Below are 19,022 nucleotides of genomic sequence, written 5' to 3'. Positions count from 1 at the left end.
TGGCATGTACCATACGTGATCCCGTCCAGATGCGATATCAGTATTATCAGCCAGGGGACTTCATCATAGGTGGCATCACATCCCAACTCTTCTCGTTTCACGATACTGTGTCATTCCAAGAGCACCCCGAAACAAAGCGTGTGAATGAAGCTGTGTAAGCAATTTTTATTATCATGCACTAGACCAGCCATTTTCAACCACCGTGCCCTGGCATATTGGTGTGCCATGAATGGTGTGCCACAGGAATTTGGGGGAATGTCATTTATTAGTAGGGCCAATGGAGGATGAACGGCCCCCACTGGCTGACTGATTTGCCTTGTCAATTGTCAAAAACCTGATGGTGTGCCTTGAGAATCTTAGTGCCTTGTCAGTGTGTTGTGATATGAAAAAGGTTGAAAATTGCTAGAAGTAGAAAATGTAAGTGACCTATTCTTAAAAACAAAAGCAGAAAGGTATTCTAGGTGCATTTAGGTTGTATGAAATATTGCAACATAATTTTGCTGAACAGATTTCTTGGAGATTTAAATTATTGCCATTCATTTGGTTCACAGATGTCTTTTCCTCCAAACATCTTCCAGTTGTCAGCCCCTCATTCAGATTTCCCCTCAGTCTGCAATCTTAAGCATACTTTCCTGGGAGTAAGCCCCACTGAACACAGTAGGACTTAATCCTGAGTAGACCTGTATAGGATTGTGCTAGCCTTCTTCCTCTCTGTCTTTGACTGTAGGGGAGGGGGGTGCAAAAAGCATCAGAACATGGAGAGATAAGCAATCAAACTTTTGCTCAGTAGTCTGTCGCTCAGAGAGGTGACAGGAGATGACTTTTGCAATAAGGCAAAACAAACTCATAGAGGTTAAAATACAAAGTCATACAGGCTACCGTACCTTGTCCTAACCCCTTATGGGTTAGGGGTTACCCCATAACCCCATATGGGGTTACTAACCCCATAAGGGGTTAGTATGTATAGAGGCTACTTCCAGGCAAGGGGAGCAAAACGGAGGCAAATGCACCCCCCAAGCTATGCCACTGACTAGATTTACATGGTATGCTCCAGAAAGACCACCTACTTTGCAGCAGAAAGCATAGCACACATTTTAAGTCAATTATATATCATACTTGTACAACCATGATTCAGATTTGCCCTGAACAAATACCCCAAATAAGTAAATCTCCTAAACATGCAGTGCCAGCATGAAGGAACATAGGATTATCCATTACAATAAAGGGGTGTGTGTGTGTGTGTGTGTGTGTGTGCAATTTATTAACTATAAATAGTTGTACATACTATATATATATAATTGAATATATTAGTATATAGTTGTATATATTATTTATTTGGTTGAAAATTATTAAATAAGTGCACTAAAAGAAATAGACACTGCCCCATTAGTTAAGGACTGGACAAGAGTGAAATAGTTTAAGATGTCACATCCACTTTTCACTTTTATTAATGTATCGTTTTGAAACTTGGCAAATTCCTAAACCATAAGTATGGGAAGGAGCGATATCATATCAATGCATCATAGACATCGATATGATGCAGATGTTTCCATAGAAATAAGGAGTAAAGAGAGGGAAATAAGTGTACATAGAATTCAGAGTTAACCTTATACAATATGGGTCTCTTCCTTTAGCACAGTACCAAAAAACTATCAGCATGTCCTATCTTTGGTATATGCCATGAAGGAAATTAACGAGGACTCAAAGATCTTACCCAATGTCACCTTGGGATTCCACATCTTTGACAGCCACTTTGATGCTAAGATGACCTGTCAGAACACCTTGAACCTTCTCTTTAGTCAGAATAGGACAGTTCTCAACTATAACTGTGGTTTCCAGAAGAATCCAATGGCTGTCATTGGGGGCCTTGACTTTGAAACCTCCCTTCACATGGCCACTATCTTAGGCATCTACAAGGTTCCACAGGTAAGATGTTCCAAATATCCCTATTAGCCAACGACATTTCAATGATAAGGAGTGTGACTTTTTAAAATGCATTAGTTAAATCTTTAGATTTCTGAACTAGAACAGAAGTCTGCAAATCTGATTTTCTGATAATGCTTGAATAACTATTTTGATAGTTTTGTTCGTGGCTAAACAAAAGTAAAGTTCTGCCCTGCAGCTTAAAATAAGCATTGTGCACATTGGTTATCCAAAATACAGGCTTAGCATTTGCAATCATAACAGGCCAATTTTTTTAAAGGTGCAAAAACAACAGTAGTCAATTTATTGTACCATCTTCAATAAAGTCCTTAGTTTCAGAAGTCTATTAAATCAAGGGTGAAATCCAGCACTGACATAAGGGCAATGTAGCAATGAGGTCAGGGAACAAACATTCCCTTACTTTGAGGAGGCCTCTGTGAGTGACACCCAACTACAGGATGCAGCACACGTCCCATTGGCACTGCTATGCCAGTGCTGGAAAGCACTGACATAAGGGGTTAGGATTGCTCCCCAAGGTCCATTAAATTTTTGCCTGGTCTACAGATGTTGGGCAGAAATGGCTTAATTTGAGGGTTCACTTGTGTGTGTGTGTGTGTGTGTGTGTGTGTGTGTGTGTGTGTGTGTGTGTGTGTGTGTTGTGTTGTGTTGTGTTGCGTTGTGTTTAAGCTAGGATATTGTTGGGGGTTTGAATTTTCAAATTTATTAAAGAATTTATATATTTATTTAAAGAATGTATACCCCACCTTTCCCAAGCTGAAGCAAATCTCCAAGGAGGCTTACAAAGTTCTATAATAAAATGTACAATATACACAAAACCATGAGTAAAAACCATTAATAAAGACAAATAAAAACCATGGAGGAGGGCAGATATTTGATCCAGAGAGAGGCAGTGGACCCAAACAACTACTAAAGTGGCACACAGGGCAGACATCAGAATTTCCAAAGACTCATAAACGGTGGATGACAGGACTGATATATCAAAATCCACATTTCTTACTAGCATTCAGATGAAGTGAAATCCAAGGGACATTGCGATGTCAGAACAATTACAGAGCATCACTGAAAATTTCTGAGTACTGTCAGTTACCAAACCTCTGATGATTTTTGTTTTGTTTTTACTTAGGTTACCTATTGCTTATTTGCTACAGGGGGGAGTGATAAAACCCAGCTCTCTTCCTTATACCACATGGTCCCCAATGAAGCACATCAGTACACTGGGCTTGTCCAGCTTCTCCTGCATTTCCAGTGGAAGTGGGTTGGGATCATTGTAGTGGGTGATGATAAAGGAGAAAAGTTTGCCCAGACATTGACAGATAGATTTTCTCAGAATGGTATCTGCACTGCCTTCACCGAAAGAATGCCCGTCCAGAGCAATATATACGACATTTTCCAATTGCTAGAACCCCTTCAAAACTTGACAAACTTTCTTTCCGAGACAAATGTCAACATATGTGTGGTGCGCGGTGACACCCACAGCATGTTATGTCTTCAGTTGGTGTTGAATCTGGCCGAACCGGATACGATGGCCCCTATACAGAAGGTGTGGGTGATGACAGCCCATTGGGATTTCTCATCAGAAACATTTCACAGAGCTCTGGATGTACAGGTCTTCCAGGGTGCTTTATCCTTTGCAATTCATTCCAGCAATGTGCAGGGGTTCTCCGATTTCCTTCAGAGCCTGGATCCCCACTCAGAAGTGGATGGCTTTATCAGACTTTTCTGGGAGCAGGCTTTCAACTGTTTGTTTCCAGGTAGTAATATGAGTACAGAGACCAAGGAAAGCTGCACAGGGGAGGAGAATCTAGCAAATCTTCCTGGGCCCTTTTTTGAAATAGATATGACTGGCCAAAGCTACTCCATCTATAATGCTGTCTATGCTGTGGCACATGCCTTAAACATCATATATTCATCCAGGACCAAGCACAGAGCTGGAACCAATAGCCCAAAGGTTGCTAAATCACACTGGCAGGTAATATCTCTATATCCATCAATAGATGTAGTAGTTAGCAAATTAATGTCCTGAATCTGTGAAAGTTGAGTATAAAACATTTCTATGTTTTATGTCATTCATGATAACTTCAGATAGAATTTGACTAGAATTTGACTAGGTTCCTAACACAAGTGAATGAAGAGATATGATACATAGGTATGCAGGGTTTGTGTGTCATCCCTATATACCTATGTAACATGTACCTATGTAATCCCCCCCAAAATCCATCCACTACAGGTGGAACCTCAGGATCCACTGATTTGGTATCCAGTGATTTAACTCATCGCAGATACCAAGGTCCACATTTTAATGCCTTGTAACAAGGAAAAATGCACCAATATCCTATTTCCTACCTTTGCACTGTTAAATAATTATAATTTCATTTCTTTCATTTCCATTATTAACTCCTTCTAGTTGCTGAATATGGTATGGTGTCTATACCAATGCATTCTGGGATGACAACAGGGGAGCAAGAAACCTGGAAGTGGGTCTTTAAAGTTATTTTTCCACTGATTTGGTATCCACTGATTTTATTTATCCACTGGGGGTTCCAGAACGGAGCCCTGTGGATAACAAGGCATGGCCTGTACATATGTACTGAATTTGCAAGAGGCAGGAGACAGATAAGGGGTAAACTTAATGCCAATAAAGGTTCTCGAACTCGATAAATTAATGTTGACCAATTTTGAAACTGTATCACGAATAGCAAGATTTTGCAGTCAAGGAATATAAGGCCAATAACTTCAAGGAGTAGCTATATTTCAGAGTGAGAATCAGAAGTCACAGCTATCTTTCTCCATCCTTTTTGTAACATCTGACTAAACATCTGTTATTCAAGCTTCATTCTTTTCTGAGAAGCATCTCATTTAACAACACTGCTGGAGACAAGGTCTCTTTTGAAGAAGAAGGTGAATTGGCATCTGGATTTGATATTATCAACTGGATTACTTTCCCAAACAAGTCTTTCTTGAAAGTGAAAGTTGGAAGAATGGATCCCCAATCCCCACCAGGCAGAGAGATCTTAATTAATGAATCAATCATTACATGGCACAGCAAATTTGGCCAGGTAGGAACTGATTGGAGTGGCAGAGTTAAAAAAAAGATATATTGATGATCCATTGCACCCGACAAGAGTGCTAATTCTTTGGTTTCAGGCTATGTGTTAAAGATGGACAGATCATTTTGTATAAGGCTTTTAGAGCATTTTCTGGGGGAGATGTGGGCTTTTTTTCTGAGATTTGTGTGAAAGCCTATACAGACCATCCTGGAACTCCCTGCTAACAACTGCAATCCTTGAGCCACCATGTCACTAGCTTCCATTACTCTTCCTCCCCAAATTGATTTCCAGGATGGAGAAAACTGTTGGCAAGAAGGCTGGCAGCAGCGCAGATCCCATCGCTAAACTGTACTTGTGTTCCTAAAAAAAGCAAAAACATAAAATATTCCTGAGCATGAGAATGCTTTGATCTGTAGTCTTAATTCCTCCTGAGTAAATGAATTGTTCTACTCTCAACTGGATTCCATCAGTGCTCATGGTTTATTTATAGTAATATCTTATTTTGGGTCCATAACCAGCAGTAGCACTGCAATGACATATAGCAGCAAAATAACCTCACATGCCTCAAGTATGCACAGACACCACTAAACTCTTGGTTTCTGTGACATTGCCCCTTTTGTTGCATGAAGGCCTTTTGTAATTAATCTTGAATTATTAACACAAGTAGAGATGTCAATTCTCCTGGGCTGAACTGGAACCTCCCAAAATCAGCATCAATCTCCAGGTGTCTACTGAAAGCAATCTTGGGAGATTTTCAAAGGACCTTCATGAATTTCAAATGTCATGTTGGGAGAGAATGAGGGTTTATAACCCTAACCACACACAGTAGCATACCTAGAGGGGGACAGAAAGGTAAGTACCATAAGCACTGTAATGCACCATGTAAGTGGCCCCTCCCACTTGCCGCCTGAGCCATTCTGGGCAGCAACAGCAATATGCCAGTGCTTGCCGAACCAAATGGCATCTCCTGCACATTGCCATCACTGCCCAGAGGGTCTGCTTACGTGGTATGTTGCGATGTCTGCAGTATTTACTGATTTGCCCCACACTGGTTACACTACCAAATGTTCATAGCACTTACCCTAAAGGCCCAGGAGACTAAATAGAGGCAAAATTGAAGAATATGCTCTGACTTTGAAAAGCATCCATTTTAAATCAGTCTGATGTGGACCTAATTTTTTGTTTTTGTTTATTTTTTTTATTTTTTTGCCCCTCAAAAATATGATTTCCACAATGGGTTGGCTGCAGATCACAGCTAAGGAATGAACCACATCCACATCAAAAGGCATCCAATTTATCAGACATTGGCATGATCCAAATCCAGGGAGAATCATGGGTTACAAATATATTCTTGTATGTGTTAGGACTCTGTTTCAGTCTGCATCCCCAGAATCTCCAGATCACTTCTTCCAACCAGAAAATAAATACTTCCCCATCCTAAGAAACATATTCCAAGGGTATGTGTTCAGTGATAAAAAAAAGTGTCACCAACATTCAGCTCAACCATCATACTGACAGCATATTAACTATTATTATTATTATTATTATTATTATTATTATTATTATTATTATTACCCCGCCTTTCTCCCCGAAGGGACTCAAGGCGGCTTACAAAACAAGATTAAAACAAATTAAAAACATAATTTAAAAACAAAAAAACATAACATATCATAAAAACAGTAGTCAGATAAAAGCTAGTCAGATAAGAGCATAGCGCAGCAAATTAGAAAAGGATCAGGCCTGTAAACAGATGTTTTAAAAAAATATTAAGAGATGTTAAAAAGATGTTATAAAGGCCAGGAACTCAGAAGGCTTGTCTAAACAGAAGGGTCTTCAGGCCTCACCGAAAAGTTTCAAGAGAGGGAGCAGTTCTTAACTCAAGGGGAAGGGAAGAGCACTATGGAGAGCCTCTGTCTTATCTGGATTTAATTTCAGCTTGTTAGCCCCCATCCAGATCCTCACTGCCTCCAGACAGAGCTCCAGGATCTCAACCACCACCCTGGAGTCTGGAGGAAAGGAGAGATATGGCTGGGTGTCAACAGCATATTGATGGACTGTATACAAGGTGTTTTTTTTTTTAGGCATTTGATCTCTGATTGTTTCAAGGAATGAAAAAAAGAGAAAGAAAATTGAAAATATTATTTATTTCCTTTTTATAAACAGGTTGCGCCTTTGGCTGTGTGTAATGAGCCCTGCTATCCAGGGTACAGAAGGCAAAAGATGGAGGGGAAGCTGTTTTGTTGTTACGACTGTGTTCAGTGTCCACAAGGGAAATTTTCAAGCCAGAAGGGTAAGGAGATACCATATTATAAAGCACATGTTAGGTTATGGACTCACATGCGTAGATAAAGTTAATGAGAGTTGGATTTCCGTGCTCAGAAATGCACATCTTAAGGGCTTATGAAAGCTTGAATCAAAGCCTCAGAAGTGAGCATAAGAACCAATGGCATAGCACTAAGTTTTGCAGGGAGTCTCATCACAGAGGGCAAGCAGTCCCTCCCCCTCGCCTTAGGAGCCATTCTGGGCGGGGGGAGCAAAATGGAGGCGTACGCCTGACTCAGCCCCCTCCTTCCAGTGTAGCATCTATGAATCATCTCTAGTGAAAAAATGTCAAAATGTGGAAAATACAAGAGACTGACCTACATTATTTTATACTTTCCTAAAAGATATGGATGACTGTTCCATATGTCCAGAAGATCAGCATCCTAACAAGGAGAAGCATCAATGCCTGAACAAGGACCTGAACTTCCTGTCCCACAATGAACCTTTGGGTGTTGGTTTGGCTGTTACGACACTGACTCTTTCTCTGACCACAGCCTTGGTGCTTGGCATTTTCATAAAGAATCAGAACACTCCCATTGTCAAGGCCAACAACCGGAACCTCACCTATGCTTTGCTTGCCTCCCTCATGCTTTGCTTCCTTTGCTCCTTGTTATTCATTGGCCAACCACAGACACTCAGCTGTCAGCTACGGCAAACGTCTTTTGGTATCATCTTCTCAATGGCTGTGTCTTCTGTGCTGGCAAAAACTCTCACCGTGATTCTGGCTTTCATGGCCACCAAACCAGGAAGCAGGTTGAGAAAATGGGTCAGTAAAAGCTTTGCCAACTCCGTTGTTCTCTGCTGTACATGCGTTCAAGCTAGTATTTCCATACTATGGCTTTGCACTGATCCTCCATTCCCACACATGGATATGCACTCAGTGCCTGAAGAAATTGTGATGGAATGCAATGAAGGATCAGCCAACATGTTTTACTATGTGCTGGGGTACTTAGGGTTTCTGGCTATCATCAGCTTCGTTGTGGCTTTCTTTGCTCGGAAGTTGCCCGACTCCTTTAACGAGGCCAAGTTCATCACTTTCAGCATGCTAGTGTTTTGCAGTGTATGGGTCTCTTTCGTCCCCACTTATCTAAGCACCAAAGGGAAATACATGGTGGTTGTGGAGATCTTCTCCATCTTGGCCTCTAGTGCTGGATTACTGGGTTGTATCTTTTCTCCCAAAGTATACATAATTATCTTGAGACCTGAACTCAATTGTAAGGAGCAACTAATAAGGAGAAATGCTTAAAAATGCAACAGTTCAATCCTAGCCATATTTATTTAGTCTATCTTCCAGAAAGTTTATGTGGTTTGTTTATGATGGTTCTTCTCCCCGCTGCTTGTCTTTGCAAGCTTTGCCATTGTCCTTAAGTCAGTGGCTCCCAAACTGTGGGTTGGGACCCACCAGTGGGTTATAACCCAGTTTTTAGTAGGTCCCGAAACTGATGGGGCAAATTAGGCTATGTGCATCAAGAGTTAAACAAGCTGCTACTTGGGGTTGGGGAGCACTTCTGCCAATAACCATTATAAGTCAAAATTCTGATGCTGGGTCCTGGTGCTAAACATTTGGGAACCACTGCCTTAAGGGAATGTGTAGACTGAGGTTGCACTGGGCTGTACAGGCATCATGTCAATAGCTGAAATGCAGTTAGCATGCTCTTCCCTTGAAGGCCTCAGGGTGATGCGAAATCACCCTGGCATCCCTTCCATTCATCCAATTGCTTCCAGTGTAAGAAGAGTTGGTTTTTCAGAACAATATTGAGTAGCATTGTTTTTGTTTTTTTAATCTTTAGGCTCAGATTGGTGTGATATGGTCCATATTTTATTCCTGTTAAATCTATTTACTTCAAGGTGTACAGAGGACACACATCCATCCAAACATGCATACTTGGTGCTAGGTGCCTGCCTGGATGGCAAAGGGCCAGACCCAATAATATGTCTATTGTACTGGACCACTAGCAAAAGGCCAGGAGGGCCATCCTTTTAATCTGAACCATGTAATCTGACCACCCCTTTCTTAACTGATCCACCAAAACTAATGCTCCAAACTGGAGCTCCAGAATGGAGGTTTATTTACTCTTTAAATGTAAATAGAGTTTTCATGCCTCCAAGATGCAAATAAAGCCTTCCAGCTCCAAAAGCAACTGGAACAGCATAGGCAATCAGGGCCACCTCCCTGGACTCCTAAGTTTGGAAAAAACTACTGTTGTAAAACAAAGGAAAATCTTCACATGGCCAATGGTCCTCACCAATCCCATGGTGAAGCTTAATAGTTAGTTGGCAACCTTCAGTCTCGAAAGACTCTGGTATCGCGCTCTGAAAGGTGGTTCTGGAACAGCGTCTAGTGTAGCTGAAAAGGCCGATTCGGGAGTGACAATCCCTTCCACACTGGGAGCAAGTGCAGTCTGTCCCTGGTCTGTCTCCCTGGCTATGGGCCTTCCTTCTTTGCCTCTTAGCCTCAGACTGTTGGCCAAGTGTCTCTTCAAACTGGGAAAGGCCATGCTGCACAGCCTGCCTCCAAGCGGGCCGCTCAGAGGCCAGGGTTTCCCACTTGTTGAGGTCCACTCCTAAGGCCTTCAGATCCCTCTTGCAGATATCCTTGTATCGCAGCTGTGGTCTACCTGTAGGGCACTTTCCTTGCACGAGTTCTCCATAGAGGAGATCCTTTGGGATCAGGCCATCATCCATTCTCACGACATGACCGAGCCAACGCAGGCGTCTCTGTTTCAGTAGTGCATACATGCTAGGGATTCCAGCACGTTCCAGGACTGTGTTGTTTGGAACTTTGTCCTGCCAGGTGATGCCGAGAATACGTCGGAGGCAGCACATGTGGAAAGCATTCAGTTTCCTCTCCTGTTGTGAGTGAAGAGTCCATGACTCGCTGCAGTACAGAAGTGTACTCAGGACGCAAGCTCTGTAGACATGGATCTTGGTATGTTCCGTCAGCTTCTTGTTGGACCAGACTCTCTTTGTGAGTCTGGAAAACGTGGTAGCTGCTTTACCGATGCGTTTGTTTAGCTCGGTATTGAGAGAAAGAGTGTCGGAGATCGTTGAGACAAGGTACACAAAGTCATGGACAACCTCCAGTTCATGCGCAGAGATTGTAATGCAGGGAGGTGAGTCCACATCCTGAACCATGACCTGTGTTTTCTTCAGGCTGATTGTCAGTCCAAAATCTTGGCAGGCCTTGCTAAAATGATCCATGAGCTGCTGGAGATCTTTGGCAGAGTGGGTGGTGATAGCTACATCGTCGGCAAAGAGGAAGTCACGCAGACATTTCAGCTGGACTTTGGACTTTGCTCTCAGTCTGGAGAGGTTGAAGAGCTTTCCATCTGATCTGGTCCGGAGATAGATGCCTTCTGTTGTAGTTCCAAAGGCCTGCTTCAGCAGGACAGCGAAGAAGATCCCAAACAAGGTTGGTGCAAGAACACAGCCCTGCTTCATGCCGCTTCGGATGTCAAAGGGGTGTGATGTGGAGCCATCAAAGACAACAGTGCCCTTCATGTCCTTGTGGAAGGATCTGATGATGCTGAGGAGCCTGGGTGGACATCCAATCTTGGGGAGAATCTTGAAGAGGCCATCCCTGCTGACCAGGTCGAAAGCCTTCGTGAGATCTATGAAGGCTATAAAGAGTGGCTGTCATTGTTCCCTGCATTTCTCCTGCAGTTGTCTAAGGGAGAATACCATATCAGTGGTGGACGTGTTGGCTTGGAATCCACACTGTGATTCTGGATAAACACTCTCTGCAAGTACCTGGAGCCTCTTTAGTGCAACTCGGGCAAACAACTTTCCTACAACGCTAAGGAGAGAGATGCCAAGGTAGTTGTTGCAGTCACCCCTGTCGCCTTTGTTCTTGTACAGCGTGATGATGTTTGCATCCCTCATGTCTTGAGGTACTCCACCTTCTTTCCAGCAGAGACAAAGGATTTCATGCAGCTCAGTGACGATAATCTCTTTGCAGCACTTTAGGACTTCAGCAGGGATGCTGTCTTTTCCAGGTGCCTTGCCAAAGGCAAGGGAGTCCAGGGCCACGTGAAGTTCTTCTAGGGTTGGTTCACTGTCAAGCTCCTCCAGCACAGGCAGGCACTCAATGTTGTTCAGCGCTTCTTCGGTGACTACATTTTCTCTGGAATATAGCTCAGAGTAGTGCTGCACCCAGCGTTCCATCTGCTGCGCCCGATCCTGGATGACCTCGCCTGTTGCAGACTTCAGAGGGGCAATTTTCTTCTGTGTTGGACCTAGGGCCTGCTTGATACCATCATACATCCCCTTGATGTTGCCCGTGTCAGCTGCTATCTGTATCTGGGAGCAGAGCTGGAGCCAGTAGTCGTTAGCACATCTCCTGGCAGTCTGCTGGACTTTGCTGCGAGCACCTCGGAGGACCTGCAGGTTGCGCTCACTGGGACAGGCCTTGTATGCTGCTTGAGCTCTCCTCTTTTTCTCAATGACTGGTGTCAACTCCTCAGAGTGGGCTTCAAACCAGTCTGTTGTCTTGTTGGTCTTCTTGCCAAATATGGACAAGGCGGTGTTGTAAACGGCATTCTTGAAATGTTCCCATCTGTTGGATGTGTTTGCATCGATCGGGCCTGGAAGAGATTCCTCAAGCGCTCGTGCAAATTCCTCCACTTTTCTCTGATCCCGGGTCTTGCTCGTATCAATGCGATGTCTTCCCTTTTCATGTGATACAGTTGCTTTGTTTGCAGTTTCACTCTGCTGCACACCAGCGAGTGGTCAGTGTCACAGGCAGCAACCTGATAGCTGCGTGTGATCTTGATGCTGGGAAGGCTGGAGCGTCTGGTGAGAATCAGGTCGAGCTGGTGCCAGTTCTTTGATCTTGGGTGTCTCCAAGAGACTCTGTGTTGGGGCTTCATGTTGAAGAACATGTTGCTGACACAGAGACCATGATGACAGCAAAACTCTAGCAGGCGTTGGCCATTTTCGTTCATCTTAACGATGAAACTTAATATACAAGACAATTCAACAGTCATCCAAAAGAAGTACTGCACCCTCAACTGGGTAGTAAAGCAAAGGTAGGACACATTGGGGTCCTCAGCTAGCAGTAGGACCTCCTGATTGAGTCACCCCTCCACAGAATCCCATAGGACCCTATTGCTCAGGAATCAGTGGTTTGAGAGCACTCTCCCTTCACCGATTGGATCCTGCCTTGCTGTTTGTCTGTGGAGCATTAACTCACAGGTGCTGCGTGAAGTCACCCCCATTCCAGCCTTGATCTGAGAACCATCATGAAAGTTGGTATGTGGGATCAGTAACACTCGGTAATTCCCTTTCCTTTCCAACTTCCTTTCGTGTCTCCCAGAGGACTAGTGATGCTGTGGAGCGAGCACAGGCTGGTCAGCTAACCTTTTGTGCCATTTCTCTCTCCTCAAGTGCTTGACCTCCTTCCTTCCTTCCCTCCTCCCAAGAAAAGCAGATTGGCTCCCATCCTTGCTCCTTTCCAGGCTTACTAAGGGCCTTCTTCATAGCCCCTTTTCTGTCTTTGAGACCTCATTCCCTTTCTGAACCCCAAAACCAGAGCTTTTTTTCTAATGGAACGCGGGGGGATGGAGTTCCGGCACCTTTTTGCAGGGGCCCCTCCCCTTCGGAGACATTCTGGGGGGAGCAAAACAGAGGCATTCGCTGGGTGGGTGCTGGAGGGGTGCAGGGTGGGTGGGTGCCTGGCCCCTGCCTGACCGCACAACGACCCCCTCCTGCCCCATCTCCAAGCTCTCGCCTGAGCCCAGCCCGCCTCCCCTCCCCCCACACTCTGCTTCCCTGCACAGCTTCCAAGTTGGTGGAGGGCGTGGGGGACACGCGCCGACGCCGAGGAGGAGGACAGCCAGCCAGCCAGGGAGACGGGCTGCGGCACCCACGGAACGCCCAGGTACTGGCTTGGCGGAAGAGGAGAGGAAAGAAGCTGGCTGGTACAGCCCCCATGCCAATCTGCACCACAAGCCTAGGCGTGTCTACTCAGAAGTAAGTCTAATTGTGCTCAATGGGGCTTGCTCCTGGGAAAGGGTGCATAGCCTTGCAGCCTGAGAGCCCAAGCCTATGCATGTCTACTCAGAAGTAAATTCCATTGTGTTCGAAGGCGCTTACTCCCAGGAAAGTGTCATAGCCTTGCAGCCTGAGTAGACAGGCAGAGGAAGGGCTCTGAGGCTGCAGACCTCTCCACACCTTCCTGGGAGGAAGCCCCACTGCCTCTAATGGAACTGACTTCTGAGTAGACAGGCACAGGATTGGGCCCTGAGGCTGCCATCCTATCCACAGTAAGCCCCATTCACTTTAATGGAACTTACTTCTGAGTAGACAGGCACAGGATTGGACTCTAAGGCTGCCATCCTATCCACAGTAAGCCCGATTCACTAAAGTGGACTTCTGTGTAGTCATGCATAGGATTGGGATCTTAGGCTGCAATCCTAGGCACTTTCCTGGGAGTAAGCTCCATTGACTAGAACAAGACTTACTTCAGAGTAGACATACCTAGGATTGGGCTCTTAATCCTGGCAGAGATATATATCTGCACCCGTTTTCACATGCTAAGGGCAAGTGAAAAGGGATTCTACGTGTGTACAACGTGCTGTCCAGCCTTGCCAGAGATCCTCCTCATCCTTCCCCCACAAGCATGTCCTCTGCCAGCCAACGTTTGCAGCTCCTCTCCAGCAATGCACAGCAGCTGCTCAGGGCAGCAGAGAACATACAATTGCATGCCAAGCGCCTTCCCAAAGACACAGAGTATTCTGATACCTGAATTAAACCATATTTAATCGCTTGTTTGCAAATGTAGCTGTTTCTATGTGCACCTGAGGACCCCTCTCGTGTAAGAATTCCTTTTTTGTTCTTACTCCCACAGTTGCTTGCAGTAATTTTACTACATGGAACTCATGTAAGCCATTTTTCGGAATCCATTCACTGCTTCCTTTCCTGGGAGTAGTGCCACACTACATACTACATGCTACAAATGCACCTGTACAGTATTTTTCCCCATGTGTAGAAAAAGTAGCTAGGAGGAAGGAGATGTGGAGATTGACAGCCCAATCCTATGCATGTCTACTCAGAAATAAGTTCATCTTTAGGGGGGAAGCGCATAAAAAATATTTTATTTCTCCAATAAAAAATGGTTTAAAAACAAACAAACAAACAAACAAACAAACAAACAAACAAACAAACAAACAAACAAATAAATAAATAAATAAATAAATAAAAGATTAACGAGTTGTGAGTTCCTGCACCTTTTTTTTTAAATACAAAAAAAGCACTGGAGAGGGGTGTCCCTTCAGAATCAGGGTCTATGAAGGCAGCAACAATTACACCAGGGCAAGAACAGGAAGAGGTGGAAACCAGGGGTGCCTGTGTTGAAAGGTTCCCCAGTGGTTGGTGAGGAGCTCAGTAAAGGGTGGGCATCTGCACTGTGAGGATGGCTGCCTGTGATTCCTGGGAGGAGAAGGCAGGAGGAGGAAGCCTGGTGGTTCAACCCCCTTCCCTGACCATGTCTATAGCTGCTTGGGCTCCTCATTGCATTCCTGAGCATGGTCTTCAGTCTTCCTCCTTCACTGTTTGCGGTGTCCTCAACTGAGCAACCAGCACCAACTGCCCTGGCTACCCAGACCAAACACTAATATCTAATAATCAAAGATATTGTATTTTTGTTTATTTAAAAATGTTATTGAGTTTGCTTTATTGTGAGGGTAAAACAAAGACACATGTAGGCCAAAGGCTCCAAATGTAAATATTCATCTATGGGAAAGGTATATTTTAAGCATTAACTCAGGCATCGCATCACAAGCCAAGTCAGCTACTTTTCCACTACTGCAGTTACTGGTAAATGAAAATCATACAAGGTTAGGGAGATACAAACATCCAGTTCAAGTCACAGTAAACCTTAAAACTGGTTGTCTTAGCTACAGCTGGGCCAAAAGTTGCCAAATGAGACCTTTTGACCAAAAACAAAACAAAGAAAAGTGAAAATGAGCTGCAATTACTTATCCGCTTTGTATTTTCTTGCTGCCAACTCATGTAGTTTGAGATAGCGGAGCAGTACCTGTCCTCTTGGCAATGGTCTGATGCAGGTCTGCAAGGACCCATGATGTGGGATTGGGTCCGGGAAGGAGGCTTAAGCAGCTGCCGTTGCCGCTGAACCTGTCACCTTCTCAGACCTGATCCATCCTTCCCCACCCTCTCACCACCCCGTTCCACCCTCTCTCACCTCATCCCACCTCCCCTAATGCCATATGTGCCTTTTCAGGTCCAAAGCAATGCTCCAGTGGGTGGGAGAAGACTTCCCAATGGCACTCTGGCAGTGTGCATCTCCATGTGCCGCCAGAATGCTTTTTACAGCTGCTGTAAGGCCGTCAGTGCTGGTGGAATACCCATAGGATTGGGCTGATGGAGACTGAAATGGTAGATTTCCTATTAATGCACCTTTTAAAAAAAAAAAAAATTTTTTAAAGATATGGATGAATGTTCCCAATGCCCAGAAGATCAGCATCCTAACATGGAGAGAAATCAATGTCTTCCTAAGGAGTCAAATTTCTTGTTGTACAATGAACCGTTGGGCATTGCTTTAGCCATTTTGGCTCTCTCTCTTTCTTTCATCACAGCTTTGGTGCTTGGCATCTTCATAAAGAATCGGAACACTCCCATTGTCAAAGCCAACAACCGGAACCTCACCTACTCTCTGCTCGTCTCCCTCCTGCTTTGCTTCATCTGCTCCCTCCTGTTCATTGGTTGGCCTCAGACACTGACTTGTTATGTACGACAAACTGCGTTTGGTATCATCTTCTCAATGGCCATTTCTTCTGTATTGGCAAAAACTGTCACTGTGGTTCTGGCTTTCATGGCCACCAAGCCAGGATCCAAGATGAGGAAGTGGGTAGGGAAAGGACTTGCAAACTCCATTGTTCTTTGCTGTTTGTTTATTCAGGCAAGTGTCTGCACGATACGGCTTTGTACTGATCCTCCATTCCCAGATGAGGACAAATACACTCTGCCAGAAGAAATTGTTGTGCAATGCAATGAAGGGTCAATGAATATGTTTTACTATGTTTTGGGATACTTGGGAATTCTGGCTCTCATCAGCTTCGTTGTGGCTTTCCTTGCTCGGAAGTTGCCCGACTCCTTTAACGAGGCCAAGTTCATCACTTTCAGCATGTTGGTGTTTTGCAGTGTGGGTCTCTCTTGTCCCCACTTATCTAAGCACCAAAGGGAAATCCATGGTGGCCGTGGAGATCTTCTCCATTTTGGCCTCTAGTGCTGGATTACTGGGTTGTATCTTTTCTCCCAAAGTGTATATAATTATCTTGAGACCTGAACTCAACTGTAAGGAGCAACTAACAAGGAGAAATGCTTAAAAAGTAATGGTTTGATCATAACCATATTTATTTAGAAGTATATCTCTTTTTATCCACACATTTCCAGAAGTTTCCAGAATTTTGTGTGATTTGTTTGTGATTATCCTTCTTCTCCATGGCCATCCCTGCCTCTTTTCCCTCCGTGGCCATCCCTGCCTCTTTTCCTTTCATGAACTAGGAAGAGAGCCTGACAGAGAGGCTAGAGAGACACAGAATGGAAGCAGGCCAATGAGTGATCACTCCTTGAGACTAACTGTAGCATTGCATGAGGCGACTAAACAGCCACCGGGTAGATGGGACTCGTCAGCCTAGGAAGGCAGCTCATCTAAGAGAAGGAAACTCTGACCTCAAACCTCCACTGCCTTGTGGCTACATCCAGTTGTGGAAAAGGCTTCAGGAGTCAACCTCGAGGCAAAATCAGGAGCCGGAGTCCCTTAGGCAGTTCATGGCTGAACACAGTCACGTTCTGGCAACTCCTGCGACGCCGCTGGAACCAACCATATTGGCTTCTGCCTTTCCATTGGACCATTCCAGCGACGTGGAGAGGGGGGATTTGCTGCATGGGTAACAGCCTATCCTCCATACCTTCTTTACCCAGGCTTCGCGCACTGGAGAGGACACTCCAACTTCGCCATATGGCGTCGGCACAACACGGGAAGCAGCAGTTTACCGGTTATAAGTCTTTGCTCGATTGGCGTAGAGCATGACGCCAGGGGCTGCTTCCGACGGTGGGAGAGATCATTGCATCTCATTGGGCAGCTACCGCCCGCCTTAAGCTGGGCAGTCCCCAGCCAGTAAGGTGTTGCCTCGCCACGGTCCGTTAACCTCATGGGGTGCGTGGGGTTTAGGGTGAAAACCGACAAGCGGATCGACAACTCTGCACCATGCAACAGAAAACAGAAAACTACTGCCCTAAAGCTGGGCACCTGGAACGTTAGGACAATGACACCTGGCTTCTCTGATGACCTGCAAGAAATAGACGACGCACGCAAAACAGCTGTCATCGACATGGAGCTGAGCAGACTGCAGATGGACATCGTCGCCCTTCAAGAGACGAGGCTGCCAGATTCCGGATCTGTCAAGGAGAGAAATTTCTCATTTTTCTGGCAGGGAAAACCACCAAACGAAACCAGGGAACATGGCGTTGGCTTTGCGGTCAGAAATACCCTGCTGAAATCCATCATCCCACCTACTGTGGGAAGTGAAAGAATTTTGTCCCTGCAGCTCCAGTCATCAGCAGGACCTATCACTCTCATCAGTGCTTATGCACCGACTCTGTCGTCTCCAGCAGAAGCCAAAGACAAATTCTATGATGACCTGGCCACCACTGTCAAGAAAATCCCTGTAAAAGAGCCATTGTTCATCCTCGGCGATTTCAATGCTAGAGTTGGTGCTGATAACAGTTCATGGCCCACTTGCTTAGGTCAGTTTGGCACTGGGAGGATGAACGAAAATGGCCAACGCCTGCTAGAGTTTTGCTGTCATCACGGTCTCTGTGTCAGCAACACGTTCTTCAACACAAAGCCCCAACATAGAGTCTCTTGGAGACATCCAAGATCAAAGCACTGGCACCAGCTCGACCTGATCCTCACCAGACGCTCCAGCCTTCCCAGCATCAAGATCACACGCAGTTATCATGGTGCTGCCTGCGACACTGACCACTCCCTGGTGTGCAGCAGAGTGAAACTGCAAACAAAGCGACTGTATCACACGAAAAGGGAAGGAAGACCTCGCATTGATACCAGCAAGACCCGGGATCAGAGAAAAGTGGAGGAATTTGCACAAGCGCTTGAGGAATCTCTTCCAGGCCCGGCCGACGCAAACGCATCCAACAGATGGGAACATTTCAAGAATACCGTTTACAACACCACCTTGTCCATATTCGGCAAGAAGACCAACAAGGCGGCAGACTGGTTTGAAGCCCACTCTGAGGAGTTGACACCAGTCATTGAGGAAAAGAGGAGAGCTCAAGCAGCATACAAGGTCTGTCCCAGTGAGCGCAACCTGCAGGTCCTCCGAACTGCTCGCAGCAAAGTCCAACAGACTGCCAGGAGATGTGCTAACGACTACTGGCTCCAGCTCTGTTCCGAGATACAGATAGCAGCTGACACGGGCAACATCAAGGGGATGTATGATGGTATCAAGCAGGCCCTAGGTCCAACACAGAAGAAAATTGCCCCTCTGAAGTCTGCCACAGGCGAGGTCATCCAGGATCGGGCGCAGCAGATGGAACGCTGGGTGCAGAACTACTCTGAGCTATATTCCAGAGAAAATGTAGTCACCGAAGAAGCACTGAACAACATTGAGTGCCTGCCTGTGCTGGAAGAGCTTGACAGTGAACCAACCCTAGAAGAACTTCACGTGG

At 45.2% G+C, this 19,022-nt stretch overlaps 1 protein-coding gene across 1 annotated transcript; it reads left to right on the top strand.

Moving 5' to 3' along the window:
* Positions 1 to 1,680: 1,680 nt before the first annotated feature.
* On the top strand, positions 1,681 to 8,559 carry LOC136653719 (vomeronasal type-2 receptor 26-like). The gene is made up of 3 exons (XM_066630602.1): positions 1,681 to 1,926; positions 7,155 to 7,281; positions 7,658 to 8,559. The coding sequence occupies exons 1-3, from the start codon at positions 1,681 to 1,683 to the stop codon at positions 8,557 to 8,559; spliced, it is 1,275 nt and encodes a 424-aa protein (XP_066486699.1).
* Positions 8,560 to 19,022: the final 10,463 nt, after the last annotated feature.

This window comes from Tiliqua scincoides, chromosome 5 (genome assembly GCF_035046505.1).
Source record: "Tiliqua scincoides isolate rTilSci1 chromosome 5, rTilSci1.hap2, whole genome shotgun sequence".
Classification (NCBI taxonomy): Eukaryota; Metazoa; Chordata; class Lepidosauria; order Squamata; family Scincidae; genus Tiliqua; species Tiliqua scincoides.
This window is presented reverse-complemented; position numbering and strand designations above follow the sequence as displayed.